Source organism: Pteropus alecto, unplaced genomic scaffold, assembly GCF_000325575.1.
Source record: "Pteropus alecto unplaced genomic scaffold, ASM32557v1 scaffold98, whole genome shotgun sequence".
Taxonomy (NCBI): domain Eukaryota; kingdom Metazoa; phylum Chordata; class Mammalia; order Chiroptera; family Pteropodidae; genus Pteropus; species Pteropus alecto.
The window spans coordinates 15,983,976-16,006,503 of NW_006443570.1; the positions used below are offsets into that span (position 1 = coordinate 15,983,976).

Below are 22,528 nucleotides of genomic sequence, written 5' to 3' on the forward strand. Positions count from 1 at the left end.
TACACTCAACAGCCTTCACTCTCTCTTGCCTGGCTCCTGTCATGGAGACCACCAGACTCTGTTCATCAGTTCATGGAGAAAGGAGGCCTCCCTGAGAGGTGGCGATGGTGCTGGGTACGAACTTCCCCTGAGAGGAGGGCCGAAGGCAGTGAAGGAAACAAGTGAGCTCAGGTGTGCACAACAAACTCTCTCACCTCTCTCCTTACTTCTCTGTTCCCTCTCACCCTCAAGGCATTTCTCCGGAGGCCCTGAGACTAGCCCCTCCCTCCAGAGCCAATTGTGGCAGACTCCTAGAGGAAGCACCTCTTTGTAGGGGCACATTTCTGAGTCGACAAATCCTTCATCCTCTAGTGTGGGCATCTCCATAGCGCCAGAGGTCTAAGGGACCTGGATGTTGGAGGAGGAAGAGCAGCTGAGCTCAGGCGTGTTTCCATTTCACATCATTTAGTGGACGTGTGTGGACACGTGAGTGGGGAGGGTGGGTGTGTGCTCACGCACACAAAGATGAGACGTAGAGCCAGCCACCATGTACTGTCTGTTCTCTGGGAGCTGCTGCCCCCACCTCCAATCTGGTCGCCTCCATTTATTAAAGAAAAATCCGACACAGTGGTGGGTAGAACCCGAGAGAAAAGCGGCCGTGTGATGGGGTAGGGAGGCGCCCGGCTCCTTTCTGCCTTGCCCATCCTAAGGTCCTTCACAGCATTCCCTGGTGCCCTCTCTTCCCTCCCACCAGATTCTGTTTCCTGGGAGAATGGGTGTCTGCCCTTGCAGAGAGAAAAGGAGTAGTCAGCAGAGCAGGAGGGGCGGCTAAGGCGTAGTGTTGACCTTGCTGTGGGGTGGGCAGGAGGCATGCAGGCCTCCCTGGGCCCACCTGGATCATGGTGCTCTGGGCCGTGGCTTGCCAGGGGTGGATGGAGGATTCCTCCCCTTTATGTTCCTGCCCAGAGCCCTTAGGGGCAGAGGAAGAAGTCCTGAGCTCTCAGGAAGGTGCCTGCCTTGGCCCCAGATCCCTCTGGAGTCAGCTCCCAGATCCTGTGAAGGGACTGGGGGATGGCATCTGAAAGCCAGAAGATGCTACAAGTGTCCCCCTACCTCCCAAATGTTTTGTCCACAGCAAGATCCTTGGCAAGGCAGGCAGCCACCGCCTCCTCACCTTGCAGAACAGAAATCCCTGAATAGTGGTTTGAGAAAAGTTTTTGTGCAGCTTGTGACACAAGAGGCCCCCTTCCCTGCACAGGGGGAACACAGGGGACGAGGGAGGCAGGGGCGGGTCATAGTGTGGGCCCACCTGGCCTCAAGATCGGCCTCTGTGCCTCACTCTTGGGGCAGCAGGTTTATCTAAGATGGGAGGAGGTTTGGAAAAGGTAGAATAAGGGTTGAGATCACTTCCTTCTAGCAAGCTCCTGAGGAAGGAGCCCTCCATCTGACGGGGCAGAAGAAGGTAACAGTGTGAGGTGGCGGGGAGGACCAGATGAGGGAGGTGGCCACCTGCACAGAGCAAAGCGGCAGGGGCAGGGCATATAAAATCCACGTCAGCTGCCCGCATCAGTGTGAAGAGGGGTCTTGGCTGTGTCCCACACAGGGCCCCCCTGTCAGGCGATGACACCTCTATGCAATCTCTTTGATTCTGCGCATGTAATTGTGCAGGTCTGGGGGTGCAGCGGGCCGTGTGGTGCCTGCCACATCCCGGCAGCCCCAACCCAGGTCCTCTTCGTCCTCCTCGTCTTCTTCGCCGGCGGGCACCGAGTCGTAGGCCAGCTCCTCCGTGGGCAGCGTGGTGAAGGTGGTAAACTTGACCCGCTTGCGCTTGGAGGTAGGCGAGCTGGCTGGATCCTCAGCCTGGTCCCGGGCTGAGCCGCCAGAGGAGCCGTCACCCCGCCCATGTACCTGGCTCTGGACACTGGTCTGCGAGCTGCCGCTGCTGTGGTGGTCGCCGTGGCAGCAGGCGGGCACGGTCTCCAGTGGGTTGCCAGCAGGCGGAGACAGCTCCCCCTGCACCCGCAGAGGCTGCCCGTTGCCCAGGAACACCCAATGGTGAGAGTGGTCCATGCTGGTCTGGCCCTCTGGTGGGATGCGCTTGTGCCGATAACGCAGCACGAAGACGATGCAGTTGATGAGGAAAACAAGAATAGCGAGGCAGAAGACGCCCAGCAGTGCGTACATGCCAATCTCCAGGTCTGTCAGCCCCCGGGGCATCTGCAGGAAGCCCGTGGGCAGTGGCAGGAAATCTTCTGTAGGCAGCATGGCTGGGCTGGCAGTGCCTGGGCCTGGGGCCTTGGGTGGGGGCACGGCTGTGCCTGGTGGGCCAGCTCCTCGCGCCTCGTCCTCGCCCCCACCGGGTCCCGGCTGGCTTGGGCCCGGGTAGTCATAGGTGGGGTCCTCCTCCTCCCGCCCAAAGTGTACCCGCAGGCCCACAGGGGTCGTAGCCAGAACACTCTTGCGTTTGGTTTTCTGGCAGCTCTCAGAGATGGTGAGCTCAGCACGGATCAGCTCTCCTGCCCCCTCTGCCTCGGCCATCACCAGCGGGAAGGCCCGGTCCTGGGTCACAGTTGCCACCCGCTCATCCAGACTGCTCACTAGCAGCCCATAGTCCCGAGGACTGTAGAGGGAGAGTGGGGCTGTGGTACCATCACTGTAGGAGAGCCAGAGACTCAGGAGGGCTTCCTGGAGGAGGAGGAGGAGGGGATGAGAGTCAGAGAGCTAGATTCATCTGGCTTTCCTGCTGGCTACCGAGCTCTGTGAGGGCAGGGACCAAACATTCTGGCTCCCTGCTGTATTCCCAGTGCCGAACTGTGCCTGGCTGGTGGCGGGTGCTCAGGAACTATTGTTTGAGCAGGAGTCCTCCCCTGGAGGTTGTGAGGAGGGTACAGGGCACACTGTAGTCTCCTACTGCCTCGAGAATTCCCTTGCCCATTTCACCCTTGTCCCCTCGATGAGCTAAGGTAAGTTCTGTCTTGGGTCTAACTCAGGTCCTTTTTGCTGCAGGAGTAACCCCACATCTCCATGCCTGACCTTGGGATCATCCCAATCAGACGCTTGGAGATTGAGAATACACGCCCAGTCTTCTCTGTCTGCTAAGGCCTTCTGAGAATTGCCCTCTGCAGATGAGGAAGCAGGGCCCAGAGAGAAGGGATTGACCTGAGTCACAGAGCGATTTAGAGGCGAAGACTTTTGGCTCCTGACTCCTGGTTTAGTGCTCAATGTCCACCTTCTCACTCCCTGTGCTCCTGCCTGTCATCTTTCTACTTTTGACTGTAGCTAGTGTCCCAGTGTGTCTGTGGGAGGCTGTAGTTGGGGCTCTAGAGATGGGTGAGAGTAATTCCTCGGGGTAGAGGCAGAGGTGATGGGCCCTCTGAGAATCTGTGACGGGGAACCCTCAGCAAGAAGCTCTCAGGGTGGCAGGTGCAGGAAGCCAGACCTTGGTTAGACTCCCTGTGCAGAGGGGCGTGGGGTGGGGCAGGTGTGCAGGGCACAGAGGCTACATAGATCTTCCATTACTTAAAGCCCTAATTTGGGGGACTCATGGCACAAGGGCAAACTAGAGCCTGCAAGTCCTCCTTCCACACCCCAATCCCCCAGGCTGGCAGGCTGGGCATCCAATTACCTGTTTGAGGAAGCTGAGGGTCTGCTGGGCAGCCGTGGTGGCCAGGATGGTGTGGCTGCTCCCGGGGCTGGGCCGTAAGGAAAGGGCAAGGCTGGCTACCACCTGGGCCTGCAGCTGCGTGATGCTGACCTTCTCCTCCGTCACCGTCAGCAGTGTCTCCCCGAGCACAGACTCCGTCAGCGGCGACACCACCTGAGGCAGAGGGGGGCAGGGGTGGGTGAGGGCCAGGAAAACAGCATTCCCAGGATCACCAACCAGGGAGGGATCCCAGTGCTGCTGGAAGAGAGGCCCACGGGGCGGGGCAGGCTGGAAGGCTCTGTTTTAGGTCTGCAACTGGGAACCAGGGTCTAGGGGCCAAGCGAGGGTCAGGGCTCACAGGAGCCAGGCAGGAGTACGGATGAGAGAGGGGCAGATTTTAAGGAAAACAACAGCTCTGCACAGTGATAAATAGCAATTGATATTCCAACGTCAATGTTAGGGAGACAAAAGGGAGTGCTGGGGACTGTGGCAAATGGGAGAATTCATGCCTATGTCAAGGGGGCACCAGTACTGACTCTAGCAGCTTATCGCTAGGTGGGAAGGCAGGCCCCGTGTTGTCAGGTTCATATGTTGTAAAACCAGAAATCTAGATTTCTAAAAAATTAGAAACGTCCCAATTTTCCCTGGCTTTTCCTTGGCTCATTCCTTCTGTGCCCAATTTTAAAATGTTGGATCAATTGTTCTGTAAACGAATATGTCTGAAGGCAGATTCAAGCCCAGGTCACTGATCACTGTCTCCTCTGTGAAAGATTTCTACCCAGGCACCCAGTTGTCCAGGAGGAAGGTCAGAGTTGAGTTCCTCCACCCCGAACTCCCTTTCCTGGCCCCTAGGCTGCCCGAGCCCTCTCACTGGCTCCCCTTCCTCATCCGCACTTGCTCTCAGGGACCACACTGAGCAATGCAAGGTTGGTAAGGCTGATAAGGCTTGAAGGGAGATCCAACGGTGAAGCTAAAGGACCTTGACCTTCGGTGGTGGAATTTTAGGCAGAGGGGCAGGTGGAAAAGAAAGTGTGTTTTGGAGCCCGGCCAGTGTCACTCCCAGAGGCTGAGGCCCTGAAAATCCTGTCTGCGTCCTCCCACCGCAGGCAAACAAGGCTGCTGGCACTGCCCGTTGTGCCTACCTTGAAGGGGGTGGTGCCTGGCTCCAGGCCTGCCAGCGTGCTGCTGTCTACCATGCGTGCCACTCGGGGGTCACCCACCCGCATGAAGTCGCTGACCAGGTCGGTGACCTCCACCAGCCAGTCCGGGCCCAGCATGGTGACCACCTGGTCCGTGCCCTCGGATGACGTCGTGTGGAACTGGGTGAAGACCTGCAGAGTGGCATGCTGGTACTGCAGGGTGCAGCCACGGCTGGCACTCTGCCGCCGCTCCTCCTCCTCCTCCTCCTCGTCCTCGCTCTCCCGGGCAGACCTGGGGTGGGGGGCATGGAGTCAGGGCTTCTTACCCTGGCAACGACCTGCATAAGCCCCTCCCCACCAGCCCTGCCAGCCCCTGGGGCTCCCCAGCTCCCACAAGTGGAGGCTGTGAAAATGGCAAGCCTTTTCCCTGGCTCATTCCTTCTGTGCCTGAGAAGTGTGGAGTCAGGAGTCCCAGGCTTTTCTCTCCTAGAAAGGCGCCTTCCTGACCCTCCAGGGCCCCTGTCTGCCTCTGCTTGGCTTCGCCCACGCCCGCAAAAAGCTGGCATCAAATCCTAACAAGTGCTGCCTCTTTTTCAGCACTAAGTGTGCGCCTGGCTCTGTTCTCAGCTCTGAGCTGGAGCAAAGGCGATCCCTGTTACAGAGTGCCGGAAAGCTGGGCTGCATTGTGTCCTGCGCTGTGTGGCCAGCAGAACTCGTAAGTGGTCAACCTGGGTATTTAGCTGAGATTTCCCAGCAGTGTCAAAAGGGCAGTCTGAGTTTCTGTTGCTGCTTCTAGTAAGATGCGAGAGGAGAGAGAGAAATTGAGGGAAGAACTGATGAGCAAAAGGGAACCAGGATATGATGATTTGGGGAATTTTCAGCCTATCTAGATGATTCACACAGTCTGACAAGCAGGGCCAGAAGGCTGTTGGAGAGAGAAAGTGCCAGTCACATGAGGCTGAAGGGGAGGGGCGGGGTGTGTGTGGAGAGAAGCCACCTTATTTAAGAAATGCGAAAACAAAGAGAGTCACGTCAGGAGAGCTTGCTCTGGAGAGAGAGTGAAGGGTGTGGCTACTGCTTTGCTAGTGCTTAGAAGGACTGAACCACCAGAATATTCATCCACACAGAGGGTTCTTTCACCTGCGTTAACTAATTTAATCTTGTGAGGTGTTAAGGTGCCCATTTTACAGATGAGGAAAATGAGGCACGGAGAGGTTATGTAAACAGCCCGAGGTTACCCAGATAGCAAATAGCAGAGTCCAGAGTCAAACCTAGGCTGGCGGCTGTCTACAGAGTTCACTATGTTCTCAGTATTCAAAGCAGCATGAGCATCACCCGGGAGCTGGTCTGAAATGCAGAATCTGCATTTTGACAGAATATGTAGGCGAGTTGCGTGCCCATTAAAGTTTGAGAGACTCTGGTCTACACTGCCTTGCTTTTCCAAATCTTTGCAGAATTGAACTGAGCCCAGCTCTCAGTTGGCCGCCTGCTTCTCTCCCCAGTCCCACCCCTCCCCCTCTTCCCTGCTAGCTTTTCTCTCGAGCAGTGATGAGTGGGTGAGTGGGGTGCACTGAGTTTACATGTACATGACTCACAGAACGGCACTCAGGTGTGCGAACCTGCCTCCCAGAGAGGGGGCCCAGTATGAGTCACTCACTGGCTGATGCGCTCACAAAGGTGCCAGGCTGGGTCATGTGTGTACAGGTGTGTGTGCTCCTGTGTTGCTGTGTCTACTCCATTTTGTCTGCTGCTTGACTGTTTTCACCCTGCTCCCCAGCCAACTCCCTTCCACTCATTCCTTAAGACTTAGCTCAAGAATCACTTCTTCTAGGAAGCCTGCCTTACTTTCTCCTGGAGGAAGAGGTGGTTCTCTCTCCTTTGTGCCCCTCAATTCCCTGCACATAGGGCTTCCCGCCTCCACCATGCTCTGTGGCATATACATGATGGCTTCCCTGATGGACCCAGAGCTTGCTTGGCTGGGTCAGGCACTGGCTGCATTCACCCCACATCTCATGCCTGGCACACAGTAGCTGCTCAATATAAGTTTGTTGATTGCATAACCGACCTGCAGACTATGTACATCTAGGGCCTTATACACACATGCAGATCAGACTGTGTGCCAGGGCTGGGCCACCCGCGAGTGTCCCGACTATCTGCTGTGTGTGGAGGGGCTGTACCTCCGGTCGGGGAGGATAGGTACCCTCCAGCCCTTCACTTGGCTGAGGCGAGTGTCCGAGAGCTCGATGTGCAGGGGCAGCTTGGGGACCCAGACTGTCATTTCCAGGGGGGCAGTGAGGACGTCGTAGCGAAAGGTGACCCTGGCATTCATGGACCCGCGAGACTCCTTTCCGCTAACAAAGACGTAGTCACAGCTGCTGGATACCTGGGGAGGGGGAGGGAGGTTGGTTGGCATGTCTTGCCCTACAGGTCTCCCTGTAGGGCAGTGCAGGGGACTGCAGTCTGACAAGCAGGGCCAGAAGGCTGTTGGAGAGAGAAAGTGCCAGTCACATGAGGCTGAAAGGGAGGGGCGGGGGGGATGTGTGTGTGTGGAAAGAAGGCACCTTATTTAAGGAATTAAACAGGCTTCGGGTATCCCCGCCTCCATTCTGTTTTTCCAGAGATCATCTCTTAGGGGCTACTGTAGGAGGTGTTTGCTCCCTGGCAAAGAGCCAACATCCAAATGTTTTTACAAGGGGCTGCTTCTGACTGGCAGACCATACTCAGAGGAGCCTTAAGGCTGAGGATCCTCAGGACTGGCCACCCTATCCCCCATGACTGCCTGGGCTCTGGAGCAGGTGTCTGGCAGGTACAGTCCTCCACAGTACAGAGGAGGAGACTGTCTTGAGTAGGATACCTGTGCTCAACTGGGCAGGGAGGAGGTCAGGTGGAAGAGTCGGGGGTGAGGGGCAGACTCACAGCTTCTTCTGGGCCCCTCTGGCCCAACTGCCCCAGGAAAATGGGTACTGGTTAATTTCAGGCAAGGGAGCTGTTCTAGCCAGGGGTTGAGGTGAGGGAAAGGGAGAGGAAAATTCCAGACCAGAAAACCCCAAGCACAGACAGGTTGATGGTTGCCACCAATGGCTGCAGCTTTTACAGATGCAAGCCCACTTGGATACCAACTTGCACCTTAGAGGTTCCCTGGATGGGGCGAATGCCCACTGAACACATCTGGGTGGAAAACTGTGCCCACTCACAGAAGTGTCGCTGCCAGTACTTCAGGGCAGATGCAGATGGGTGTTCGCATCAAACGTGCCCACATATACACCTGGCACACCCTGGAGTGAACATCGTGTGCAGTATATTTAGGTGTTCCTGCTGGTGCCTGCCTGTGGGTGCACGTCTTCTGGTTTAGATGCAGCCTATGGGCTGATGACACCCTTAAGGCTCTGGTGGGGGGTGGGGAGGGTGCTGGGGCTGTGGCTCATCGTGGAGATGAGCCCCTGGACTGTCCCAGACTCCTGCTAGCTCTCTTAATCATCTCGGAGGGGTGGGTGGGAGTGGGACAGCAGCACTGCCGGAAATGTCCATTTCCCACTTCAGAAGGCAAAGCGTTCCATCTGAAGGCCGGCGAATTCCATTTAGAATATTGGCAAACTCCAAAAAGAACCTGAGTGTATTTCATTGAGAACGGAAACAAATTCCATTTAGAATCTTCACTCATTCCCTTTGGTATCTAAGCTATCACGACTTTGTTCTGGTCCCTCTGAGGCTGAGGAGCGGGGAGGTCTGGTTGGCAGAGGAAGGTGCTGGGCTCTTGGGAACAGGCCCATTTCTTCCTGTTCCGGCCTGCCAGCAGTGGACGGCCCCATGGTCCTGGGCAAGGCTTGCATCCCTAGGAGGTGATGGGGGTGTGGGACAGAGTCATCTGCTCTGGCTTACTTGGAGGCCCTTCTTCTTGAATGAAGGAAAGGATGAGGTGAGCCTCAGGCTCTGCAGACACCTGGAAAGATCCAGGGCAGAGCATGGAGAGAGAGAGAGAGCATGTGCTTCGGGTTAGCCCCAGTGAGCCAGAGGGAGGACGTCCACATCCCCCTCCTCCCACTCACCTTCACGCTGAAGGAGTCACGAGAACAGATTCTGGTGTCTAATCATTGATTTGGGCACCTGCTGGAGGCTGGCATGGCAAACTGCCCACCCACCCTAAGGTTCTGGGGCTGGACACGCTCCTGTGTTACTGCCTGCTCCACTGCCTCTGACCACTATCCAAAGCCAGGGCAGGGGCAAATCTAGGAGGCCTTCCTGTGGGGAGGTGGCAAACTGGGCCATTTGAGTCAGATTAATACCTGTTTGCTGGGCCGTGGAGGCCTCTGGGCCCAGAGTGGGTCTCTCAGGAGGAGTTCAGGGGCCTTTGGGAGTTGGAAGAAGTGGGGCATGTGTGGTCAGAGTGGGTCCTTCCTTATACAACCTTCACTCATGGCCTCACATGCTCCTGGAAGCTTCCTCCCTGTGCTGGATCTCCATTTGGGTTCTGGGCGTGTTTCTGAGGAGTCTACCCCCTGCCCCCCATTGCCTTGCCCAGTCCTGTTGCACAGCAGGGGGCTCAATAACGACTTGCCAGATTGGATTGAGTTCGAGTTGTCAGTGCTGCCTTCTCCCCTCGGCCTGCCAAACAGTCTCGTCCTCATTCCTACAGGTAGCCCTCCAGGACTGGTGGAGCAGTACCCAGGGCTTTCCCTCACCCCACACAGGAGGGACACGGGATACCCGCGGCTCTTCCCTGCTCTGGTCCCCCATTTCCTGTCTTCCTGCCTACCGAAGGGACCTGCCTGGAATGTGAATTCTCCTCTGGCTTGGGGTTCCACTCCTCCATGAAGATCTGAGGCCTTCTTCTCAGGGGCCCCACCTCCAGAAAGCTCACCTTGATGATGTCCTCATTGTCAGATTCACATTCCACCAGGGCAGAGACATCTAGGATGAGGCCGGTCACTTCGATGGCGAGGACTTTGACAGGGATGGCCACCGTCCGGCCTGTCAGGATGGCCGTGTTGATGATCTCTGTATCCTGTTGGGAAGGGAGGAATGTGGGGCTCTGCTCATTGATTTGGGCACCTGCTGGAGGCTGGCATGGCAAACTGCCCACCCACCCTACGGTTCTGGGGTGCTTGCTGTCCCAGGATGCACCCATCAAGGCCCTGGCTCTTGACTGCCCCCACTCCTCAGATGTACGTCCTTCCCATGGGGATGCCTGCGCACATGTGCAGGGCGGTACATCCACCCAGCTTCGTGAAACTTCCCAGAAGTCTGCTCGCTTGGACTTCTGCAGTAGCTTTCATGGTCTAGGTCACTCTGCTGCCAGAAAATAACCCTTCCTCAATCCCCTCCCATCTTCTCTCAACATCTTCCATGCTCCTCAGGACTCACAGAGTAAAGTCCAACACATTTGCCTGGCCATTCAAGGTGTCCCTGGGCTGGTCCCAGGTGATTATTCCAGCCTTACTACCCTAATGCATTTTTCCTAAATCCATTGCTTCTTTGAACAAACTACTCACATTCCCATTGTCACACCTTTGTCTTTATGAGCCCCTGCCTAGAGCACCCTCCTCATCTCTGATTGTATGAGCTCTTCCTCCCATGTGACCTTCAAGGTTTAACTGCATGGCCACTTCCTCTAGGAAACCTCCCTTGAGTGGTGCCTTCATGGATGACTTCTCCCACCTGTCCCCCTCAGCATCTGCTGTGCTACTTGAGCACCAGGCAACAGCCTGCCTCTTGTGAGTACACACACATGCACACACACACACACACACACACACACACACACTTACATGGGCACACGGGTTCAGGAGGCAGCCACATACCCAGGCACTCGTTCAAACACACAAGTGCATCGACCTATATGCACACTTAGCCATGCATATCCCTGTCACATACACGCCCATGATAATTACATGCATTCACAGGTCCAGTCGCCCGGCCTGCTCACCATGGCCAGGGGCAGGATGGCTTGCATATCCCGCTGGATGACCGTCAGCTCGGTGACTGCCCGTTCTAGGTCAGGCAGAGCACCATGGCCACGGTAGTCAATGTGCCACATGATCCTCCGCTTGACTGACTGGCTGGTGAAGTTCTCCATCTCAAAGTCCAGCTGCAGAATCTCCAGGGGCCCCTGGCCCTCCCTGCCAGGTAGAGGAAAAAAGGCAGAGCTGGGGAGGAAGAGCTGGGAGCAGCTCACGAGCTCTGAAACCCCTATGGAGACCCCGGTCCTTCTCGGCAGCCTGCCTGCCGAGGCCCTCTGAGCCTTCTCCAGCCACCCGCCCGCACTCAAAAGTCCCCGCAGACTAAGCCCCAGCCCTTCTACAAGCCTGGCCTCCTCTACCAAGAATTTCCCCACCGAACCAGGTGCCTGTCCTGCAAAAAGGTGGACAGAAGCACCACCTCGGCTCACCATGGGGGCAGGGGTGTGCCCTGGGCCCAGGCCACATCCACGGTGGCTGTTGAGTGCTTTGCTCCAGTCAGCAGCTCCGAGGTCACGTGCCACTGGCCACTCCGTGACTTGGTGCCTAGAAGGGTCACACCCTTTTTGGCCTTCACTCTGGGACAAAGGGGTAGGAAGAACAAAAGAACGTCAGCCTGGGGCCCAATGACTGCCCACCTGCACCACCCCTAGGCTGGGGCTGAGAGTAGGGGCAGCAGGTAAGTAAGTTCCCCTGGGCCCTAGACTCAAAGCTTGAGACTAATCGTTCTCAAGCTTTGAGTATCAAGTAGCTCTGGTATCAAGTAGCTACAACCTCTGACCCTCAATGGAAGCTATAACCACTTCTGCTACATCTTTGCCGAGTCTTTACCTAACCTCTACTTGCATACCTAGTAACAAAGGACTCACTGCTCCTGCACCCATCCCATTCCATTTTCAGAAAACCCCTAAGGACTAGAACCTCTTCTCTATATCTAACTGGAATATAATAGCCACGGGTTCTACTGGGCTAACAGGGCAAGAAAGAACAACTCTCCTCCATCTTAATTATAGCAGTTCTTCAGAAAGCTAGGAAGGCGAGCAGTCTTCTTTACTCCAGGCCTACAAGTTCCATTTCTCTGAGTCTTCTTTACTCCAGGCCTACAAGTTCCATTTCCTCCGATTGTTGCTTTTTTTTGCCATAGTTTTAAGTCACTCGTATCCTAGTTACCCTCCTCTGGACACTCTGAACACATAAGGTGTAGTGTCCCATACTAAATACAACACTTCAGCTGTGCTCTAATTACCACTGACGAAAGCAGAATGATTATCACCTCCCTAATTTTACATGCTCTATTCCTGTTAATGTAGCCTGAGATCTCTGACTACTGATTTAACTCATAGTCACATTCAGGTATCAATCATTCAATCAGGTATGATCCTTTCCAGGAATATTTGAACTTGAACGTAGTACACCCAGGACAGAAGGCAATACTTAACTCAAAGAAGTTGGAGGCTAACGGTGATGTTTCAGTTCCCATTGCATAGTGTTTGGGGTGGGAAAGGGCATTTTGGTGAGGCCTTTCTTATGAACCACCCAATATAGCTCAAACCAGGGATTCCTACTGTGAGACATCATTATATTTTGTGGGGATGTGATACGATTTAAGGTATTTCTGAATTTGTGAACTGTATACTTCTCAGGGTATAGAAAGAGCTAGGAGTCCTGAAAGCTTTTTTCTTAACTCTGGGACTGGACAAATATCCCAACACAGGCACACACTCCTGCTCAGCACTTGGCTTCCAGCAAGGAGCTGCCCTCTGATCTCCATTTCTCTTCGGCCTCAGTCTCATGTGGAAAATGGGAGGGTTGCATCAGCTAATGTCTAAGGGCCATGCCAGCCCCCAACCTTATCCTCCTGGACATCCATGCTTGTGAAAACTGATATTTCTCCTTCACCAGGACATCATTTCTGTGAGATGCAGAGGTAGGGGCAGATTTCTGTTGCCATGAGACGTATGAGAATCCTGAGGCTCAAATCAGTGAGATGTGTCTTCTGAGGTCAGTCGAGTGATAGATCAAGAGCTGGGATTGGATGCTGGATAGGCAGGCTGGGTGAGCCCCTGCAAGGGGTCAGATATGCATTTGACCTTGGAAGGGAAGCCAGACTCTGACCCATAACCCCCTACCTGAGTGTGAAATGCTCCACACTGGGACTGGAGGGAGAGGAGGAGTTCGGGGCCAGGTAGAGGAGGATGCTGAGCACTTCCCCAGGCTTGAGGGGCCGATCTGGCAGGCGGATCATCAGATTGCTGTCCAGCCTGTGCTCCTGCAGGGTCCTCCTGGGGGGTGGGCGGAACAGGCTGATGCTCCCTATGCGCAGCAGGGGGTGCTGGGTAGGGCTCTCTGCCCGGGCCCCCACTCCAGCCCCAGCCCCCCGCCGTGTGCCCCCACAGCCCCCGGATGCATCAGGGGTGTGGAGAGTGTAGTACAGCTCAGCCTGCTGGCTCTCCCCCGCTGCCTCGGGTTCCAGCCCATCTGGAGACTTGTGCCGGGCGGTGGGCGGTGCAGCAGGGGCAGGGGGCCCGAACCAGGCCAGGGGCAGCTCGGCCTGCACCAGACAGGTGGCCAGGCCCCCGCTGAGGCGGCAGGAGCTCTTGACCTCCCGGGCATCTCGGAAGGCGTGCAGGCGGACACAGGGCAGCCGTTCGGTGACACCAAAGTCGTCCCAATCCCGGCCGGCCACGTAGAACAGCACCTGGGCCACTGGCTGCGAGGCGGGCACACGGGCACGGACGATGAAGGCCCGCACCTTCCAGTTGACTGTCAGGCGTTCAGGGATGTCCAGAGTGCTGGACGGCTGCAGGAGCTCCCGGGCCACCACCTGGCTGGTGCTGAAGGGCCCCAGGGAGACGTTGAGGACAGGCAGCTCCTTGGTCTGGAACACCACGAAGGGCTCGGAGTGCTGCAGGGAGCTGTTGGTGACCGCAGGTGGTGGGGGCCGCGCCTCCCGCAGGAAGAAGGCCAGCCGAGTGTGTGACAGGCGGTAGCTGATTGGCAGCACCAGGCTGGCCTGTGGACCTGGTGGGCTGGGGCTGGCTGGGTGGGAGCGGCCGGAGGCTGGGGACAGACAGAAGAAAGACCTCAGAGTGGTCAGGAGATGCTGTGCTCGGACCCCAGGGCACCCCAGCCTCCCACTCTCACATAGGGCCATCAACTCTACACTGAGCAATGCCCAGCCTGGCTCTGTGTCCTGGGGTGGCCCTGGGCCAGGCTGCCCGGGCTCTAAGCCTGGCCCCACTTTTGCAGGTGCGTTAATTTCCTGTCACCACTGCTTCATTTCCTTATCAGCAACGTAGGGGTAAAGTTAATTCTAGTGCAAAACATTGTGAAGCTTTAAAGAGGTTTTGTGCCCCCTGCATCCTCATCTGTAAAATGAACGGAAGAATTCTTTCTGCCTTAAGGTGCGGTTGTGAGGACTTACTCAAGTTAAGTGCATAATGGCTGGGAGTGGAGTGGAGTGCTGAGGAAGTGATAACTCACCCTCATCACCGCGCTCGGCGTTCGACAAGCATTCGTTTATTTGATCCTCAGATCGATCCTTTGAGCCAAATATGATTATTATCTCCATTGAGTCAACCAGTTTTCTAATAATAATTTCTCTTTTTTGAGAGCCTAGCCTCATATTGTACAGATATAGGTATAAGACACTTAAGTAACTTACCCAAGTGATAAGGCAAAAGGACCAGCAATAGGATTTGAACCCGCCTGACTCTAGAGCTCAAGCCCTTTACTGTTCCAGCTACTTCAGATGGGGCAGGGACCCCAGATCCCCTCGCCCCTTACTCCCTCTATATACCCCATACACTATATAGACAGGAATTTGCTCCTCAGTTACTCAAGCCCAAATGCAGGCCTTGGGTTTGACTTCGTCCTCCTCTCTGTCCCCTTCCGCCATCCTCGCAGGATCCTGCCATATTCTAGCGATTCTACCTCTTGACTCACTGGTATGTCCCAGAGTGCCTCTGTCCTCCATCCCCAGGCCCTTGCCCCAGTTTCGGCCTTACTCCTGTTGCTATGACTACATACCACCACCTAACTGAGCCTTCTCTCTCCCCAGCTCACCCCCTCCCTGGCATCCCCTCCCACACATAGCAGTCAGAATGATTTGTTGCTCCTGGACACAAATTGAACCTTGTTGGCCCCTCACTCCCAACTCAACACCCATTAGACACTCACAGAATAGGAAAGACCATAATGTGAAGCTTCAAAGTTTGAGAACCTGGTCTGGATCTTCTCATGAACCCCTGAGTCATATTCCTCCCCTTTGAAATCAGGGTAATAATAATAATGCTTATCTGATAGGATGTTGTGTTGTCATTGGTGTTGTTTTTCAGAATCAAATAAGAAAGCGCTCTATAAATTGCACAACAAAATGCAAATGTGTGTGTAAGTATTGGTAAAGTATCTCTCCTGCTTATAAAATAAAATCCAAACTCACCTCGCACCCGAGCGTGGCACTCAGGGCCCTCTAGAACAGGGCTCCAGGCTCCCCTTTCCTCGGGAATCTTCTTCCCAAGCCTTCTGCTGCCATCGTAACTGGACAACTTCTGGCTTTAGCACTCTCGGATGCCACCTAATCTCCCCCTCCTTGGCTCATGCGTATGCCCTCTGCCTATCCGCACACCTCCACATCTGAGTCTTCCTCCAAGGTCCTGCTTGAACATCACCTCCTCCACGAAGCCCTCCAAGATGTGACCTCAACTTCTGGAACTTTCCTCAGAGCTTTACCCTCTCTGAGGGACCTCTCATCCTGAATCGCACGGGAGTTAGCTACCTGCAACGCTTTGCACAGAACGAGCCTTCAGCAAATCATGGTTGATCTATACCAAGTGAGATTCTCCTAATCGGCTCTGTGGTGGGTACTTGAAGTTTCTGCACATTTTTCATTTTACCACCATCAACTAAACCTTGACAGTTCCACAAACGTTCATACTCAATTTCTCATAAATGGAGTGAGCTAAAAAATGCTCTGCCCTTGAGGCTCTGGTGTCTACATCTTATTTTTAAAATCTGTGGTCAAATTTTCTCATTTAACAATGAGGTGATTGGCTTAGGGCATAGCAAAGGCCCTGGGGTCAGTTGTTCTAAGAGAAGTGGCATCTGCTCTCAGTACATCTCCTTAGGGCTGGCTCCTCCTGAGAAGCCCCTAGGTCCAGCTGGGAAAACCACTGGTCCCTGGTTCTCTGGGCAGCCCATGCTTTTACCACCAGATTGCTCCCTGCATTCCCAGGAGAACTCTGTTTCCAAGTCGCCCTTCCCCACTAGATGCTCTGTAGCCCTGCAAGGTATGCTGCTGCTGATGGTGGGGTGGAGATGGGCAGCTGAGTCCTAGATGAGGATAGGAAGATGTTTGGAGAGACGGGAGAAACTTCTTGGCTGATGCTTGGAATCCCTGCTCCATAGTTACCCCTGGAGTCTCTGAGAAGGCCCCTCTGACACCTGGGGCAAGACTGGCCCTAAGATGTGCTGCTTTGGAAGCAGCAGGAAGCAGGCAAACTGACAGAGGCTTTGGGAGTCAAGTTTGAGGCTTCTCCCTGCCACACTCACCGGACAAGTCGCTTGCATTTTGAGCCTCAGTTTTCACCTCTAAAATGGAGGTGGTGACATCAGCCCACTCGCAGAGATATTTAGAGTAGCTAAAAGACCAACGGGGACAGGCAGACGACACTGCTAGACATGGTGGGATGTCCAGGGCCGAGATAGGGAGGGGCCACCACGCTTGTCCCACTGCGGGTGGAGAATGGCAGCTGCAGTCAGTGAGCTGTAAGTGCTCACTCTCCAGACCAGGGTGGACAGGGTAGGGACGCGGAAGTCAGAACCACTGCTCTACTACTGCCTCTCTTACCACCCCCTGGAGACCCCAGAGGCTGCTAAGTGGCACTTAGTCCCCTTTGACCCTTTTATTTTCCTACCCTCACGTCTGGCCATCTGGACTGCTTGAAGGCACAGTGGGGGCAGGGGCCACCAGATGGACAACGGACTCAGAGAGGCCTGGAGGAAGGGTTGGAGAAACGTGTCTGCATGCACCCCTCACCCTCATGAATGGAATTCTCTGAACTAGCTGCCCAGCACTGAGTGGGAGGCTGCGGGCTGGCAAATGCCTCCTCACTGAGGCACCAAAGAGGAGCTGGGATAGCCACTGACGGGGAAGGGTCCTGGCCTGGGCTGTTGTTGGCCCCTCCCAGCAACCTTGCAGATAAGGAGACTGAGTTTCTGGAAGAGGAAGCAATTGTATTAAGAAAACAACTAGCTTTCAGAAAGGGAGGCCAGACGAGATGATTTTGGGGTACTACAATTTTAGTATTAATGTCATCGTGACACATAGCACTCACTCCCATCACCGCTGTGAATCATTCTGTCCTCTGGGGACCTAAGGCCTCCTCTATGGTGGAGTTGGGGAGTGGGGGCCCCTGAGACCCCAGCACTAATCTCTGTTCCTCCCCTTACTTACTCTGGAACCTAAAGGAAGTTGCTTGACCTCTCTGGGACTCAGTTTCCCTGGGGTGCTAGGAGAGCTCCAGGAAGCATTCTGGCTGGGAGGAGGAAGGTGAAGCTGGTGGAGTTGTCAGCAGATCATCCAGTCAAGTTTTCAGAGACATTTCAGACACATACATGTGAACGTGTGTGTGTGTGCATACGCTCACGTGCACTAACGTGCACGCAGGCCTGCCTCTAACTTCACGCGGAGCTCTAACCTGCAGACATCACGGCATGCGCTGGGGAAGGAAAAGCTGACAGAAGGTTCCCTGAAGGAAGACAGATGGGGGAGGGGAGGATCAACGCAGAGCTCCTGGGGTCAGGCCAGGTCCAGAGGTCGTGGAGAGGTGTTGCAGGGGTATGGCTGGGGTGGACTGACAGCCTGGACCTGCCCTGCCTTGGACACACTCCTCACAACAGGGGTGCTCACACTGTCCAGATTGACCAGGGAGCACACGCGCACACACACACACACACACACACACGCACGCACGCACGCTTGCGCGCGCACTTGTGCTTACACACAGGCTGGCACAGGCCCAGTGCACGCACACGCGTGAGCACTTGTGCTTACACACAGGCTGGCACAGGCCCACCCCTCAGGCCCCATGCTGGGCAGCCCACAGCAGTTTCTCGGGCTTGGTTCTGAACCCCGGCCCCTCCTGCCTCTCGCCTGCTCCACTCTCCCCGCACCCCACACATGTTCTCCTACCCACTGCACCTGTGCTCCAGGCCAGCTCACCCAGCCGGCCAGACTTCACACTGTCTTCCTGTCAGCGGCCTTGGCTCTCCCAGGAGCAGCAGTTGGCTTTTCCTCGGTCTACACATCCTGCACCTCAGGATTCACTTGGATCTAGTCCTGGGATCCTCTCCTTATGGGAGGGGCTACTCCATGTCTTCACGGGCTCGTGATGGGTTATGGCTGAGTTGTGCCCCCCTCTCAAATTCGTAGTAGAAGTCCTAACCCCTAGTATCTCAGCATATGACTGCGTTTGGAGATAGAGTGATGACGTTAAGGGGTGATGACGTTAAAATGAGGTCATTAGAACGGGCCTAATCCAATATGATTGGTGCCCTTATAGGAAGAGATTAGGACATAGTCACGCACGGAGAGAAGACCATGTGAAGACACTGAGAGAAGGTGCCATCTATAAGCCAAGCACAGAAGCCTCAGGAGAAACCAACCTGCCGACACCTTGATCTTGGACTTGTAGCCTCTAGAACTGTGAGAAAGTAAATTTTTCTTGTTTTAGCCACCAAGTCCCTGGTACTTTGTTATGGCAGCCCAAGCAGACTAATAATACATGGGGACTGGTTATTTCTTCCCCTCAGAGCCTCAGTTTCCCCAGTAAGATGTGGAGACACCATACGGGGTAGAGGGAGGAAGACAGGGTGGGATCATGCAGCTTTTGTCCACCAGGATAATGACGATGACAGCGGTTGGATAGAGGTCCTCCCTTTTCATCTCAGGCTGGCCCTAGGTGTCTGGGAGCACAGAAAGGGCCTCTGGTCACTCCAATCTTTGCACTTTCTCCCCAAGCACAGAGGCTCCTTCCCTGTTGAATATATAATCTGTGTGGAGGCTAGGGCCAGGCAGGCAGGGGGTTGGGGACACCTCTGGCCAGCTCCTTGCTTCTAATCAAGATCAGATGCCTCCTGCTTCTACCTCTAATTGTCCCCAAATTAAAACTAATCGCTTGCAAATCAGAAAAAAAAAAAAAAAGATTGTCATTAGCTTTGGTGAATTTGAGGCTGAGGGGCACAGCAGGGCATGCCAGCAGGGCCCGAGGGTGCTGAGCTATGAGAGGGAGGGAAGGGGAGAGAGAGAGAGAGAGAGAGGAGAGAGAGAGAGAGAGAGAGAGAGAGAGAGAGAGAGAGAGAGAGAGAGAACCACACCAGATGTCAGTGCTCGGGGATCCTTTAGCACTTGCTCCTGAACCTGCCTGAATGTAAGAATCAGCCAGAGCAAACAAAACAATAACAGCAAACAGTTTCTAGGGCCAGACCCCAGGGTTACACAGTCAGAATTTCCAGGGGAGAGACCTGGTCGTGTCTGTATGTTTATCAACCATCCCAGGTCTTGTGTTCATTACAGAAGTTTGGACAACACAGGGCTAAGCATGGAGGGCTGGGACTGAAGGGATTGCGATTTGCAGGGTATAACTTGGGGATGCTGACAGTCAGTGATCAAGTGCCCAGAGCCTAGAACAGTGCCTAGTACATACAGGTGCCAAATCTACAAATGGATGAATGAATGAACGAGACGGGGCAAGAGCCATGGTTGATGCAGGTGGTGAGGAGACTAGGGACCATGTGGCCCATGATCAAGAGGCCAAGAATAGGCTATGTCCAGTGACCCCTCCAAACCCAGATGACCAGGCCCACAGTAGAGTGTGACGTAAGGGAGACTCCCCCACCCTGGCTCAGGAAAGCTGTAGTGGAGGAAGCTTTCCACTGAGGGTGCGTGGGAGAAGTTCTGATTAAGAGGATAGATGTCTGGGTTCCAGTCCCACTCTTCCTTGGCTAATGGGTGGATCTGACCTAGGGCAAGCATGTCACTTCTGCTCTCTGGGATCCTATCTTCCCACTGGCAAAATGGAGAATTATGAACCAATATACCAATTACTGCAGAGCACGGTGTTGACGTGGGAAAAACCTATGGCTTGAGCAAGGTTCTTGTTTTTGTGTTTTTAATTAGTAATATCCAGTTTCATTAATAGTTTTAAGAAATCGAGCATTTATATGCCCTTCTGTTCGGGGGGTAAACTGGACAAGCTTTCTAGAAAGCAATTTCAAAACATGTTTTAAAAGCCTTGAAACTGTTCTTGCTTCTTGCCCCAGTAACTCTCCCGTGAGGAATCTAATAAGCAGAAATCGACTTAGATTTATGTAGAAAGATATTCACCACAATATTATGTTTATTAGTAAAAATTAGAACAATCTAAATGTCCAAAAGCAGGGCATGGTCAAATAGAAGCAAATGCCTGAGAATGGATGTATGCAGACATTATTGATCAAGTTCTTAAAAACTATTTACTCAGAATGGTAAATGCTCACAAAAGAGTTTGAACTAAACAAAGCAGGGTACAAAACTGGCAATACCGCTTGTTACAAATTTTATATAAAAATATGTAGACTCTGGGAGAAAATACATCAAAATGCTAATGGTGGTTATCTCTGGGGGGTGAGGATTATGGGTGATTGTTATATTTGACTTTATGTTTTTATGTATTTTCCAGTTGTCTGCAGTGAATATGTATTGCTTATAAAATTAGAAAGAAAACAATAAATGTCATTAGAAATGAAGGAAAGTGTTTGAAGCTGTTCCAAGAATTAAACAATAAAACATAAGAAAATAAATTAAAAAACAAAAAGAAAAGAAAGGAAGGAAGAACTGGTGTGGTTTGGGAGCCACACAAACTGACATTCAAATGCCAGCTCTGACTCTTCCTAGCTGTGCAGCCTTGGGCAAGTTACTTAACCTTTCTGAACCTAGATTTCTATACCCATAAGATGAATGGAAACTATCTTAGAGTTGTCATGACTAAATAGGCAAATTTCTTGTTGCAGTTCCTGAAACAGAGCCAGTTCCAGTGTTCATTCATTAATTCATTTAACACTTATGGGTTATTTAGTTCTGAGGGAAGGGTAGTGCTGACCTGTTTTTCTCCAGCACTTGGTGCATTGTTTAGCTCTTGTTGACATCTGTTAAGTTAAATAGGACAAATACAGAGATGACAGGTACATGAAGCAGTGTCCCAAGGACCTCGAAAGTGGCACCGAGGCTGGAAGGAGTACTAGTTGTCGGGGGCTCTGGAATCCAGATCAGGAAGCTCTTGCCATTGACCTTCTATGTGACCTTGGGTAGTTTCCTTCTCTCTCTGGGCCTCAGTTTCCTCATCTGGGAGAGAAATGGATAGTCCCTGCCCTGTCTGCCACATGGGTGACCTAGGGGTGAGCAGGGCCATGAGAACAGGGAGTCCTGGTGAGTTCTGGAGCATGTAGGAGTCACTTGGATAAAGGACAGGTGACGGCTGGGCCTGGTGAGTCCAGAACACTGCCTTTCCACACCCACTAGGACAGGGTCTCCCAAACATCCCAGGGGCTGTTATTTATTATCACAGATCCATTGAGCAGTTTGGATCTTGCATAAAGATGCTGGGCTAAAACCCAGCCCCAGCTTTGCTCGCCAAGCCTGGCACCTAGTACAGGGCTACTTCTGTCTTTCTAAGTTGACAAATTTGCCATATATGTTGGTTCGTACAGACATGTCCCCACCCAAGGCTGGAACTGTGGTAAGCCACCTCTTGGAGCAGGAGCCCAGCAGACGAATGGGTGCCTCCCTGAGGTATGGGGCCTGAGAGAGATGCCTACCCGCACCTGAGCCCCTCCATACTTCCTCCACCTTGCTGCCCCCTTTCCAAAGCAGTTTCCCTAGGGCAGGGCTGTACGTGCCCCATCAAACCGGAGGCTCCCTTTTCCTCTGGCCCCTATATCCCCAACACTGAGGGCTCCTGTGTGCCTACAGCCTGGGCTGGGCTGGGAGCAGCAGGCACTCTGGGGCTAGGACTTGTAGCTAGTGTGTATGTAATAACTAACCCCTTCTGCAGGGTTGGGGCGAGGTGGAGGGGCAACGGAATCCTCTGGCAGCCCATAGCCCCCAGAGGCTGTAAATCTGGACAGGCAGCTTCCCAATACTGTCGCCCATCCCACCCTCACCCTGGCTGGAACACAGTGTTGGAATAAGTGAATTTGGGAGAGGGGCTAGCAGGAGAGGAGCATCCCTCCCCGGCTTGGTCCTAAATCCAGGAAACCTCCTGCCTGCTTATTCCCAGCAGCACTGGTGATTGGCCAGGTCATTTCCGGCCATCTGCCTGGGAACTCTCTATCTCTTAGCTGAAAGGATGTCAGGGTTTCTTCCCCACATTTTCCAGATGAAGAAACTGAGGGTCGAGAAGGCTCTCATCAGACTGGCTCTGCCGTTCTGTATGATCTTGGACAAGGGGTTTAGCATTCTTCTATCTTAGTCTCCTAAACTATAAGATGGGGTGATAGCAGCCCCTCTTTCACTGGGTTGCTGTGAGAATGAAACGTGTGTGTTTTAAGATGACCTGCGAAGTGCTTCAACCATGCCTGGCACACGGTTACCCTTTTTTAAATGTGTGCTGTTGTTTGAGCGCTATTATCAACATCACTAAATAAATTAAATTAAATTATCGTCATCAGGGAACAGGGATCCTCCAAGAGCCAGTGACTGGCTCCCCTCCCCGCCCATGTATGAACGAACTCCAACCCTATTTTTCTGGAAGTTGATTTGCCTGGCACTAAGGGAA

The 22,528-nt window shown here is 53.7% G+C and overlaps 1 protein-coding gene across 1 annotated transcript in view; it reads right to left on the reverse strand.

Annotated features, from left to right (window-relative positions):
• Positions 1 to 1,608: 1,608 nt before the first annotated feature.
• TMEM132E (transmembrane protein 132E) overlaps positions 1,609 to 22,528 on the reverse strand; it is a 51,428-nt gene continuing 30,508 nt past the window's right edge. Inside the window, exons 3-11 of the mRNA XM_015599122.1 lie at positions 16,266 to 16,354; positions 12,845 to 13,775; positions 11,147 to 11,293; positions 10,685 to 10,877; positions 9,620 to 9,763; positions 6,939 to 7,144; positions 4,765 to 5,053; positions 3,605 to 3,796; positions 1,609 to 2,664 (exon numbers count right to left, since the gene is read on the reverse strand). Of these exons, the coding sequence (XP_015454608.1) occupies positions 1,609 to 2,664; positions 3,605 to 3,796; positions 4,765 to 5,053; positions 6,939 to 7,144; positions 9,620 to 9,763; positions 10,685 to 10,877; positions 11,147 to 11,293; positions 12,845 to 13,775; positions 16,266 to 16,354 (3,247 nt within the window). The remainder of the gene's footprint in view (positions 2,665 to 3,604; positions 3,797 to 4,764; positions 5,054 to 6,938; positions 7,145 to 9,619; positions 9,764 to 10,684; positions 10,878 to 11,146; positions 11,294 to 12,844; positions 13,776 to 16,265; positions 16,355 to 22,528) is intronic.